The sequence below is a fragment of the Pongo pygmaeus genome, chromosome 19 (assembly GCF_028885625.2).
Source record: "Pongo pygmaeus isolate AG05252 chromosome 19, NHGRI_mPonPyg2-v2.0_pri, whole genome shotgun sequence".
NCBI classification, from domain to species: Eukaryota; Metazoa; Chordata; class Mammalia; order Primates; family Hominidae; genus Pongo; species Pongo pygmaeus.
The window spans coordinates 50588609-50601062 of record NC_072392.2 but is presented as its reverse complement, the minus strand read 5'-3'; the positions used below and the strand labels follow the sequence as shown (position 1 = coordinate 50601062).

Here is a 12454-nt window from a genome sequence, read left to right as displayed (position 1 = left end):
GGTTGTCTGCTGTAATAGTCAGCTAGGGATGGAGTTTCCAGTGGAGGAGGGAGTTTCATTCTCCAGCAATGGCAGAGGCCAAGCATCTATGGCATATTCATAGTCTTCCATCTGCCCCAACACTATCCACAGTCTGTGACTTAAATGGGGGTCCCACAGCCTTGACCCCACTACTGAGCATATCAAATCCTTAGAGACCCTTCCCTCTTCTTCTCCCACTTAAAAATCTCTCCAACCTCATTCCCTTCACTTTCCAACATCATCAGTTGCCTCCGGATGTAGCAGAAAGCAGGTAGGTTTGGAGCTGCCCACCACGTCACTTCTAAGCTGAAGACAAGTTACTTGCCCTCTTTGTGTGCTTGCCTCCTTATCTATAAAACAGCCATAATTCCTATCTTCCACGACTCTTGTTAGAAATACGAGTGTTGCCAGGGTGGCTCATGCCTATAATCCCAGCACTGTGGGAGGGTGAGGCAGGAGGATTGCTTGAAGCTAGGAGCTCAAGACCAGCCTGGTTAACACAGTAAGACGCCATCTCTACAAAATATAAAAAAGAAAAATGTAGCTGGGAGTGGTGGTGCACACCTGTAGTCCCAGCTACTCAGGAGGCTAAGGCAGGAGGATCGCCTGAGCCCAGGATGTCCAGGCTGCAGCACGCTGTGAGCCCAGGATGTCCAGGCTGCAGCATGCTGTGATTGTGCCACTATACTCCAACCTGGGAGACAGAGTGAGACTCCGTCCCAAAAATAAATAAATAAATAAAAGGAAAAATAAAAAAAGAGAAAAAGAAATACAAGTGTTGGAATAGCAGGGCCTCTTCAGGGAGGCCAGTGGACACTGCCTAGAAGCGGTGATTCCCATGTTTTTATGTATGGGAACACCAGGGCTCAGAAACAGTGACATATTGGCTAAAGGTCACATGACAAATGCACTGTCAGACTCCAGGAGTCCCTGCCAATCTATCTTAGAACGTTTTGCCCCTTCAAATGAGAGTTTCCTTCTCTAGCCTACTTATTGTGTTTTCCATTTTCTCAACTGGGCTCCAACCCCACTTCCCACCCCCCACCCCCTGAAGCCTTCTCTTAAGGGGAGCACACTGAGCTGAGGTTAGTGTTTGTTAAAGACAGGCATGGAGAAGCGTCCAGGGCTGGTGTGGAGAGGACAGTGGGCAGCGTGGGGCTGGGGCTGGGGCAGGTGGGCTCTGGGAGGTTCCTCCGAATCTCCTGGTCTGCCTTCACCAGCCCTGGCTGTCTGAGAAATCTCATTTTGCTAGCGAACTGATTCATGATCCTGGCTCCCTGGTGCTCCCTGAGCAGCTCTCTGTCAATAACTATTCTTTATGAGGTCCCTCGATTCGTTTTCGGGGTTGAAGTCAAATTTTTAAAGAGGAGTGCAAGGACCGGGGCCATTCCAGAGGGGCTAACTTAATGTCCTGCTGCATTCCCACCAAGCCGGCTCCCGCTTGAACTCCACGAGGGTCAGGAGTTGACGTTTCTTGCAATTGCTTCTGAGTTCTCGCATTTGGACAGGAGGTGAGGGATGAGGAGAGAGGGACACAAATCCCTTCTGCGTTTGCCCACCCTGAAGTCCCCCACAGCATTCCCTGGTGCCCTCTACTCCCCTCCCGGGTTCCGTCTTGTGGGGGATAGGTGGCTGCCTGCCCTGTGCTGCAGAGGGAAGGCGCAGTCAGCAGGGTTAGGGGTGACTAAGGCGTAGTAGTGTTGACCTTGCTGTGGGTGAAGGGGAAAGCAAGGACGTCCCCAGGCCTCTGGCTCTGGGGTGTGATTTGGCTAGAGATGGATCCAGGACTCTTTCCCCTTTAGGTCCCTGCCCAGAGGGCAGCAGGCATGGCTCTGGCTCTGTTCCGAGCTTGTTGTGTGCCTTTGGGCCAATCGCTCCTCCTCTCTAGGTCCTCGTCTCCCTGTTTGTGAAACCCTGGGTGCCTGCAAAAAGCATTCCACTTTTCTGCTTGGGGTGGCCTGGTCTCCGAAGCTTATCTGGGAAAGAGATCTCTGCAGCCAAGCAGCTCATGTCTCCTCCTCGTCGTCCCTGTGTGGGATGTATAGTTGCCGAATTCTGCAGCCGAATACCAGTTTGCTCCCAGCTCTCTGTACCTACTGCTCTGGCTCAGGGCGTCATGCTCTCTGCTGCAGCATCCTCTTAACTGATCCCCTTTCCCCTCCATCCTTCCTTCCTTCACAAGAGCTAAACCTCACGTCTGAGCCTGATTCCCGTCCTTGCTGGACCCATCACCCTCTCTGGTCTCTGCACCTTTGCATGTGTGTTTTCTGTGCTTCCCCTCTCACCAGGGACTCATGTTCCAGGCATAGGGAAAGCAAGTGCAAAGTCAGGCAGCAAAACACAGGGTGTGGAGTCTGTAGCCTCTGTCCTCCTTACCGGATTGTCCCTGGCCTTGTCCTCAGCAAACTCAGCTTCAGTTGTCTTCTCCTCTCCTCCTTTGTGCCCTGTCAACCCAGGGTAAAGGTCTGTCATCATCCCAGATGACAGTGGGCAGATAACTTGTCCATCTTCCTTATGGGGCTGGGGGCTCCTTGAGGACAGATCCACAGTTTTGCTTTCCAGACTCCCCATCAGGGTCCCGGGTGTAGCAGGAGCTTAACGCATTGAAGAAACAAATGGCTCCATATTCCAAGTTTCACACCAGCAACCCGCCCCACCTGGCACAGTTCCCCAACGTGGGGTATTCTTCCTCAACTCACATCCCTGCCCTCCTCATCTCTCTCTTATAAGAATTCCAAGGGGATGAGGTGATGAACCTCAAGTAAGGTGGTAGAGTGTGCAAAATCCCCCAATACGGGATAATGTAAAAGCCATTTAGAGTTTGCATTTGTACTTAATTTGGTAGGCAATCATTTGTTGAGCACTTGCTGATTCCAGGCACCAGGTTAAGCACAAGGGGGTTAAAAAATGACTGAGACCCCCCCCCCATACCCTTCCAGGAGTATGTAGTCAGGGCAGTGTTTGAATGGCAGATATCTGTTGTTCTGGGAGCTCAAGGAGAGCCCCCCTGCCAAGCTCCCCTGTGGTTCTGCTTTGGGCTCAGCTTTCTGGTAGCTCCTTACTTGCTGCTGAGCTGCACCCGTTCTTTGTTGCTAAACGTATCTTGGGCACAGCTGGTCAGTCTCTAGTCTTCCTTTCAGACCTATGCCTTGCCTGAAAATTAAGACCTGGTTGTGCCAAAGTCCATTCACTGATACCCTCTATGCGCAGCTGTCTGTACTAGGCATGCTGTCTGCAGGAGCTGTGCAGAGTGCTTTCCATATATGATCCTATTTAATCCTCACAACCACCTGGGCTGAACCATCAGCTGAGCAGATGATTGTGGGAGGCCAGGCTTCCTTCCAGAGTGGGCAACAGCATGTCTGGGCAGGTGCCAGTGTAGCCCCAGTTCTGCTGCTGGCTGCTTCTGGGACACATGCTGGTTAGTGTTCCTTTCCTTTCCAAAAGTGGCTGCCAGAGCCACCTGTCTATGGGCACTGGATGCTGGCCAGGTAGCCTTGGCTGAGCTCCTGCCCCCCTCAGGCCTGAGCTCCTGTGCCCCCTAGGCTGCTGCCTGTGCTGGCGTGTGAGCTCCCAGGGCCTCATGACAGGCTGCGTGCACACTCATAGGTCAAGTGTGGCGTGAGATGCAGGTAGTCCACGGCCTGCTGGTGGGGAGGGGCACCCCAACATGCCTGTGCTGTCTCCTGTCTGGTTTCTAACATGTAGATCCCAAGGCTTTCTCCATCAACCCCAAGGGGGAGAGAAGGGAGGATTCCCTGAGAAGTGGCTACAGGGAGGGCCACCTCCGAGAGGTGGGCGGTGAAGGAAGCTGAAGTAACTCAGGTAGGCATGCCAACCCTCTCATCTCTCTCCTTATTTTTCTGTGCCCCCCAGAAGACCTTTCTCTGCAGTCCCGAGGCCTGCCCTTCCCTCCCCTGAGCTAATCAGGACAGAGCCTTAGAGGAGGCACCTCTTTATAAGGGCACATTGGTGGGTCAGTGGATTCTTCATCCCTTGACCTGGGCATCCCAAAGCACCAGAGGGTCTTAAAGGACCTGCATATTGTGGGAGGAAGAGCAGGACCACAGCCTAGTCTAGCCGAGTTTTGGTCTCATGTCATGTAGTGTGCCCACAGTGTGTGAGTGGGTGTGTGTGCATGCGTGCACTCGCTTGTGTATGTCTGTGTGTTTGCCCATGTACATAAGGAAGAGACAGAGCCAGCCACCATGTACTCTCTGTTCATGGGAGCTGCTGCCCCCACCTCCAGTCTGACTGCTTCCATTTATTTAAGAAAAATCTGACACAGTGGTGGGTAGAACCCGAGAGAAAAATGGCTGTGGGATGGGGTAGGGGCAACACTGGCTCCCTTCTGCGTTTGCCCACCCTGAAGTCCCCCACAGCATTCCCTGGTGCCCTCTGCTCCCCTCCCGGGTTCCGTCTTGTGGGGGATAGGTGGCTGCCTGCCCTGTGCTGCAGAGGGAAGGCGCAGTCAGCAGGGTGAGGGGTGGCTAAGGCGTAGTAGTGTTGACCTCGCTGTGGGGGAAGGGGAAGGCAAGGAGGTCCCCAGGCCTCTGGCTCTGGGGTGTGATTTGGCTAGAGATGGATCCAGGACTCTTTCCTCTTTAGGTCCCTGCCCAAAGCCCTTGGGGCAGAGGTGGGAGTCCTGAGAACTCAGGAAGGTGCCTGGCTTGGCACCAGACCTCTCTGTAGAGTCAGCTCCCAGGTCCTGGGAGGCACCCGAATGCCAGCAGATGCTACAACTGTCCCCCTAACCCCCAGATATTTCGTCCACAGCAAGATCCTTGGCAGGGCAGGCAGCTGCCACCTCCCCACCCTGCAGGACAGAAATCCCTGAATATTAGTTTGAGAAAAGTCTTTGTGCAGCCTGTAACACAAGACCCCCACAGAACCCCCTGCACAGGGGGACGACAAGGGGGACGGGAGGCGGGGCCGGGACACAGCGTGGGCCCATCTGACCCCAAGCTGGACCTCCTTGCCTCACTCTTGGGGCAGGGGGTTGCTTAAGATGGGAGGAGGTTTGGAAAGGGTAGAACAGAGGCTGGGGTTGCTTTCCTCCTTGCGAGCCACTGGAGGAAGAGCCCTCCACCTGCAGGGGGCAGAAGAGGGTAATGGTGTGAGGCGAGGGAAGGCCCACACACGGAGGCGGCCTGCCCCGCACGGAGCCAAGCTGCGGGGGCAGGGAGTACAAAATCAATTCAGCCGCCCAGAGTCAGTGTGAACCGGGGGTCCCGGCTGTGTCCTACCCCGAGCTGACCCCGCTGGGGGAGTCCCTGCTACTCCGGCTGGCGCCTCTATGCAATCTCTTTGATTCTGCGCATGTAATTGTGCAGGTCCGGGGGTGCAGTGGGCCGCGTGGTGCCCGCCACATCCGGGCAGCCCCAACCCAGGTCCTCTTCCTCCTCCTCGTCCTCTTCGCCCGCGGGCACCGAGTCATAGGCCAGCTCCTCTGACGGCAGCGTGGTGAAGGTGGTGAACTTGACCCGCTTGCGCTTGGAGGTGGGCGAGCTGGCGGGGTCCTCGGCTTGGTCTCGGGCTGAGCCGCCCGAGGAGCCGTCGCCCCGGCCGTGCACCTGGCTCTGGACACTGGTCTGCGAGCTGCCGCTGCTGTGGTGGTCGCCGTGGCAGCAGGCGGGCACGGTTTCCAGCGGGTTGCCTGCCGGCGGCGAGAGCTCTCCTTGCACCCGCAGCGGCTGCCCGTTGCCCAGGAACACCCAGTGGTGAGAGTGGTCCATGCTGGTCTGGCCCTCTGGCGGGATGCGCTTGTGCCGATAGCGCAGCACGAAAACGATGCAGTTGATGAGGAACACGAGGATGGCGAGGCAGAAGACGCCCAGCAGCGCGTACATGCCGATCTCCAGGTCGGTCAGACCCCGTGGCATCTGCAGGAAGCCGGTGGGCAGCGGCAGGAAGTCTTCTGTGGGAGGCACGACGGGGCTGGCGGTGCCCGGGCCTGGGGCCTCCGGTGCGGGTAGCGCAGAGCCTGGCGGGCCAGCTCCCCGGGCCTCGTCCTCGCCCCCGCCAGGCCCTGGTTGGCTGGGGCCCGGGTAGTCGTAAGTGGGGTCCTCCTCGTCCCTCCCAAAGTGCACCCGCAGGCCCACAGGGGTCGTGGCCAGCACACTCTTGCGTTTGGTTTTCTGGCAGCTCTCAGCGATGGTTAGCTCTGCGCGAAGCAGCTCCCCTGTCCCCTCGGCCTCAGCCACTACCAGAGGGAAGGCCCGGTCCTGGGTCACAGTGGCCACACGCTCATCCAGGCTGCTCACTAACAGTCCGTAGTCTCGGGGGCTGTAGAGGGAGAGTGGGGCTGTGGTGCCATCACTGTAGGACAGCCAGAGGCTCAGTAGGGCTTCCTGAGGAGAAGGAGAAGGAGGGGACAGGAGTCAAAGAGCTGGTTCAACTGGCTTCCTGCTAGATCCTGGGCTCTGTAGGGACAGGGGCCACGGGTCTCTGGCTCCCTGCTGTATTCTCAGCACTGGAACTGTGCCTGTGGCCTGTGGCGGGCCCTCAGGAGCTACTGTTCAAGTAAGAGTCCTCCTCACAGGGTGTGGGGAGGGTAAATCCCAGACCATGGCATCCAGGCCTCATACTGCTCTGAGGATGCCCTTGTCCACTTCACCCCTCTCCCCTGGATAACCTAAAGGTAAGTTTTGCCTTGGGTCTAATTCAAGTCCCTTCTGCTGCTGGAATAGCTCCATATCTCCATGCCTGACCTTGGGCTCACCCCCATCAGACAACAGGCTGTTGAGAATACACACCTACTTCCCACTTCTGCCTGCTGGCTAAAACCTTCTGAGAATTGCCCTCCCTCCAGATGAGGAAGCAGGGTTCAGAGAGAAGTGATTGGCTTGGGGTGATGGAGTGAGTTAGGGACAGAGGACCCGTGTCCTAACTCTGGGCTCAGCACTTGATGCTCACCTCCTCACTCCCCAGGACTCCCACCTGTCACCTCCTCACTCCCCAGGACTCTCATCTGTCACCTTTCCACTTTCATCCTGTGGCTATGCCTATGGTGTGTACTTGGGGCTCCAGAGATGAGTGAGGGTACTTCCTGAGGGTGATGTGGAGGTGACAGCCCTCTGTGAATCCAGGAGGGAGACCCTCAGAGGGAACATCTCAGGTGGCAAGAGCAGCAAGCAAGACCTTGCGCTGACCTCCCATGTAGATGTTGCGGCCATAGAGTGGGCAGTTGTGCAGGGCATGGAGGGCAGAGATCCTCCATTTCCTAAAGCCCTAATTTGGGGACTCTTGGTGCTAGGGCAAAGCAGAGCCCCCAAGTTCTCCTTCCATACCACCAACTCCCTGGCTGGTGGGCCAAGGAGCCAGTTACCTGCTTGAGGAAGCTCAAGGTCTGCTGGGCAGCTGTGGTGGCTAGGATGGTGTGGCTGCTCCCAGGGCTGGGCCGCAGGGAGAGGGCCAGGCTGGCCACCACCTGGGCCTGAAGCTGTGTGATGCTGACCTTCTCCTCTGTCACCGTCAGCAGCGTCTCCCCGAGCACAGCCTCCGTCAGCGGAGACACCACCTGAGGCAGAGCGGGACTGGGGTGGGAGAGAACCAGGAAAGCACACCCACCCCCGCCCAAGACCCCCAGCTAGGGAGAAATCCCAGCACCGCTGGAAGAGGGTCCTGAAGGGTGAGGCAGGCTGGGAGGCAGGACTTCGCAGCTCTGCCTCAGGTCTGCAACCAGGAACCAGTGTCCAGAGGTCATGAGAGGGTCGGGGGCTCACAGGAGCCAGGCAGGAACACAAATGAGAGAGGTGGGCCAATTCTAAGGAAAACAACAACCCCTGCACGGTGACTAGTAGCAATTGATGTGCAACCTCAATATCAGGGAGACAAAAGGGAGTGGCGAAGACTGTGGAAAATGAGGGAACTCATTCTCGTGTATAGGAGGCACCAATACTGGCTTTAGCTGATTGTTGCCAGATTCATTTTTTGTGAAACCAGAAATCTATGTGTATTTTTTAAATGAGAAATCTCCCAATTTAAAACACATTGGATCAATTGTTTTACAAAGAAGATATGTCTGCAGGCAGATTCTAGCCCACAGGTCACAACAGTTTCTTAGATAGATGATTTCTGTCCAGACACCCAATTGTCAGGGTAGAAACAAGTCAGGAAAGGTCAAAGTTGAGTTCCTAGATCACCAAACACACCTTCTTGGACTCTAGGCTGGCTGACTCTCACCGGCTCCCCCTCTGCTCTCAGGGAGGGGTCTGCTTGAGTCACCCACAATGAGGATTGATAAAGGTTGATACAGCTTGGAGTGAGAACTTTTACCAAGATGAAGCTAAGAGAGCTTGACCTTGGAATTTCAGACAAGGGGCAGGCAGGGAAGAGTGTTCTGGGGGCCAGTTGGGGTTAGGAAAATCTGAGTTCTGCAACCACAGGTAAATAAGGCTCCCAACACTGCCCCTTTGTGCTGGGACACAGCCCATACCTACCTTAAAGGGGGTGGTGCCTGGCTCCAGCCCTGCCAGCGTGCTGCTGTCCACCATGTGTGCCACTCGGGGGTCGCCCACCCGCATGAAGTCACTGACTAGGTCGGTGACCTCCACCAGCCAGTCCGGGCCTAACATGGTGACCACCTGGTCGGTGCCCTCGGATGATGTCGTGTGGAACTGGGTGAAGACCTGCAGGGTGGCATGCTGGTACTGCAGGGTGCAGCCACGGCTTGCACTCTGCCGCCGCTCCTCCTCCTCCTCGTCCTCGTCCTCGCTTTCCCGGACTGACCTGGGTTAGGAACATGCCATGCTGAAGGCTTCTCAGCTGGACTCTGACCTGCACAGTACACACCCCTCACCCTTGCCCTGTTGGGTCCTCCCAGCTTCCCAGAAGCTCTGCAAACGCAAGCCTCCTCTATGGCTCATGCCTTCCATCTCTAAGTTTGGAACCAGGAGTCCTAGCCTTTTATCTCCTAGAAAAGTACGTTCTTGACCCTACCTCCTGTCCCTCTCTGCCTCTTCTTGGCTTAAGCCAAGCCTGGGAATAGCTGGCGTCAAATCCTAACAGCAACTGCTGCCTCTTCTTCCGTACTAAGTTTGTGCCTGGCACTGTTCTAAGCTCTAACCTGGAGCAAATGTGATCCTTCTTACAGAATGCCAGAAATCTTAGCTGAATTGTGTCCTGCAGTTGTGTGGAAACTAAGCAGAACCTGTAGGTGATGAACTCGGACATTTAACTGAGGAGATTTCCAAGCAAGGTGTGGAAATCGTGGCCTGGTTTCCTCTTGCTGCTTTTAGTCAAATGTGAGAGGAGAGAGACACATGGATAAACTGTTAAGCAAAAGGGAACCTGGACTTGATGATTTGGGAAATTCTCAGCCTGTACACATTGCAAAAAATGCTAAAATTGAGAGGTTTACTGCCAGGAAGGTATGCTTTGGTGAGAAAGCCAAGTGTTTTTCTCTGTAGCTAGTCCTTTGTTAGTGTACTGGAGGATCAAGCAACCAGAACATTCATTCACACAGAGCGTTCTTTTACCTGTGTTCATTAATTTATTCCTCACAAAAATCCTATGAGGCAGGTGTTAATTGTGCCCATTTTACAGATACGGAGATGTAGGCACAGAGTGGTTATATAAGTAGCCCAAGTTTACACAGTTAGTAAATAGCAGAGGCAGGACTTAAACCAGGCTGTCTGGCTTCAGAGTCCGCTACATCCTTGCTACTCAAAGCAGTATTGCTATCACCCAGGAGCTGGTGAGAAATGCAGAATCACAGGTTTTACCCCAGACCTTCCCAGTCAGAATCTGCATTTTACTGAGATCCCCAGGTGATTCGTGTACACATTAAAGTTTGAGAGGCACTGGTCTACACACCTTGCTCTTCCAAATCTCTCTGAGTTGAACTCAGCCCAATTCTCACTTGGCGGCCTGTTTCTCTCACCACCTGCTTCTCTCTCCAGCCCTGCCCACCTCCTGCTCTTAGCTGCCTGTCACTTTCCTCTCTTCTCTTCCCTGCTGTGCTTTTCTCTCCAGCAGCTCTGAGTGGGTGATTGGAATGCAGTGAGTACACACGTATATGCCCCACATATGGGCACCCAGGTGCCTGAGCCTACAAGCCCACAAGGGATCCTGGGTATGAGTCACAGTGTGTTTGCACTCATGCACTCACTAGTGTGCCTTGGTGTGCCCAGGCTGGGACACAACGTGTACAGGTGTGTCTGCTTCATTTTGTCTGCCTGACTGCAGGCAGTCTCTTAACCTGTCTCCTCAGCCAGCTCCTTTCGGTTCATCCTTTAAGACTTAGCTCAAGAGTTGTCTCTTCCAGGAAGCCTGCCTTGACTTCTCCTGGAGGGAGAGGGGTTCTCTCCTTATGCCACTTGATTCCCTGCACACGGGGCTTCCCACCCACCACCATGTTCTGTGGCATGCACATGCCTTCCTCCCCTGCTGGACTGAGAGACTTGCAGGGTTAGGCACTGGCCACACACCCCCCATCTCTCAAACACTTGCCAGTGCCTAGCACACAGTAGCTGGTTAATGAAAGTTTGTTGACTGCACAACCAACCTACAGACTGTGTATACCAAAGGCCTTATACCCATATGCAGATCAGACTGTGGGCCGAGGCTGTATCCACCCATGAGTTTCCCAAGTATCCGCCATGGGAGAGGGGCTGTACCTCCGGTCGGGGAGGATAGGTACCCTCCAGCCCTTCACTTGGCTGAGGCGGGCATCTGAGAGCTCAATGTGCAAGGGCAGCTTGGGGACCCAGACTGTCATTTCCAGGGGGGCATTGAGGACGTCGTAGCGGAAGGTGACCCTGGCGTTCATGGACCCTCGAGACTCTTTTCCGCTCACAAACACGTAGTCGCAGCTGCTGGATACCTGGGGGAAGGGAGGAACAGTTGGCATGTCTTCCTTACAGGTCTTCCTGTGATGCAGTGCGGGGGAGGGACTTCAGTCTGACAAGCAGGGCTGGAGGGAAAGTCCTAGGAGGCTGAAGGGGAGGAGGCCAGTGGAAGGAAGCACTGATTCCTCTGGGAGTCCTGGCTTCCATCACTGCTTCTGCTCTTTCTCAAGATCACCTCTTGGTGCCCACTGGGGGAGGCTTTTTTTCCTTAGTAAGGAGCCAACATGCAAATGGACTTAAAGGGGCAGCTCCTGACCTGCCAGAGCCACACTTTGGAGGAGGTACCAGGGTGAGGGCCTCTCAGGGCTGGCTCCCCTCCCCCAGCAGGACTGGCGGGGCTCTGGAGCCAGGGGTCTGGCAGATAGAGTCCTCTACGATGCAGAAAAGGACATGGGCACTTGACTGGGCAGGGAGGGAGTTGAGGTGCAGGGGATGGGGATGAGGGGCAGGCCCATGTCCTCCGCGGCCTCTCTGGTATGGCTGCCCCAGGAGAATGGGCAGGTAGTTAATTTCTGGTGAGGGGTGCTGCTTAACCAGGTGTAGAGATGAGGAAATGGGAAAGGAAAACTCAGGACCAGAGAACCTCAAGCACAGATGGGTGGATGGCTACCACCAACGGGTGTGGCTGTTGTAAATGCCTGCCCACCTGGATACTGACTTGCATTCCTAGAGGTTCCCTGGATGGAAACCACATGCCTGCTGAGTACATCTTCGTTGATACCTGTGCCCACTCACAAAGGTGTCACTGCCAGTACTTTAGGGCAAATGCAGATGGCTCTGTGTGTTAAATACGCCCACACACACACCTGGCACCCCAGAACGGATCCTGTGTGTACATGCATCTAGGTGCTCATGCTGGTGCAAGTCCATGGGTGCATGGTCTTGAGTTTGGGGGGAGGTCTATCATTCAGCTGGTGGGCTGGTGATCCCCTGAAGGCTCTGGAAGGACCTGGGGTGCTGGGACTATGTTTTATCCATGGAGCATCCCAAACCCTACCAGCTCCCATCATCATCTCAGAGGGGTGGGTGGAGGGACGGGACAGCAGCCCTGCCAGAAATGCTCATTTCCCACCTCGGAAGGCAAAGAATTCCAACTGCAGACCTGTAAATTCCACTTAGAATGTGGCAAACTCCCTAAAGACCTGAGTATATTTCATCGAGATTTGTAACCAATTTCATTTAGAATCTTCTCCAATTACCCCTTGGTTCTGGTCTGCTCTGGAGCTGGGGTGGGGGAGTCTGGGTGGCAGAGAAGGTGCTGGGTGAGGGCCCTTGGGAGCAGGCTTGTTTCTTCCCATCCCAGTCTTCCAGCAGTAGACAGCCCACAGCTTCTGGTAAGGCTTCTCTGAAGGGGGTGATGCAGTGGAGTGGGGGTGCCAGACCATCTGCTCTGGCTCCCTTGGAAGGCATCCTTCCTGGATCATGGATAGATGAGGTGAGCCCCATGCTCCCCAGACTTGGAGGGACCCAAAGGCAAAGCATAGAGAGAGAGAGAGCAGGAGGGAGCCCAAGTGAACAGGAGGAGAAGGACATCTGCATTCCAACTGTCCTGCTTTCCTTCAAGCTGAATTATTTACAGGAGC

At 55.1% G+C, this 12454-nt stretch overlaps 1 protein-coding gene across 1 annotated transcript in view; it reads right to left on the bottom strand.

Annotated features, from left to right (window-relative positions):
- Positions 1–4232: 4232 nt before the first annotated feature.
- The window catches only part of TMEM132E (transmembrane protein 132E), a 59847-nt gene continuing 51625 nt past the window's right edge, over positions 4233–12454 (bottom strand). The window contains exons 6-9 of the mRNA XM_054458584.2: positions 10641–10846; positions 8463–8751; positions 7349–7540; positions 4233–6371 (exon numbers count right to left, since the gene is read on the bottom strand). Of these exons, the coding sequence (XP_054314559.2) occupies positions 5316–6371; positions 7349–7540; positions 8463–8751; positions 10641–10846 (1743 nt within the window). The 3' untranslated portion in view covers positions 4233–5315. The remainder of the gene's footprint in view (positions 6372–7348; positions 7541–8462; positions 8752–10640; positions 10847–12454) is intronic.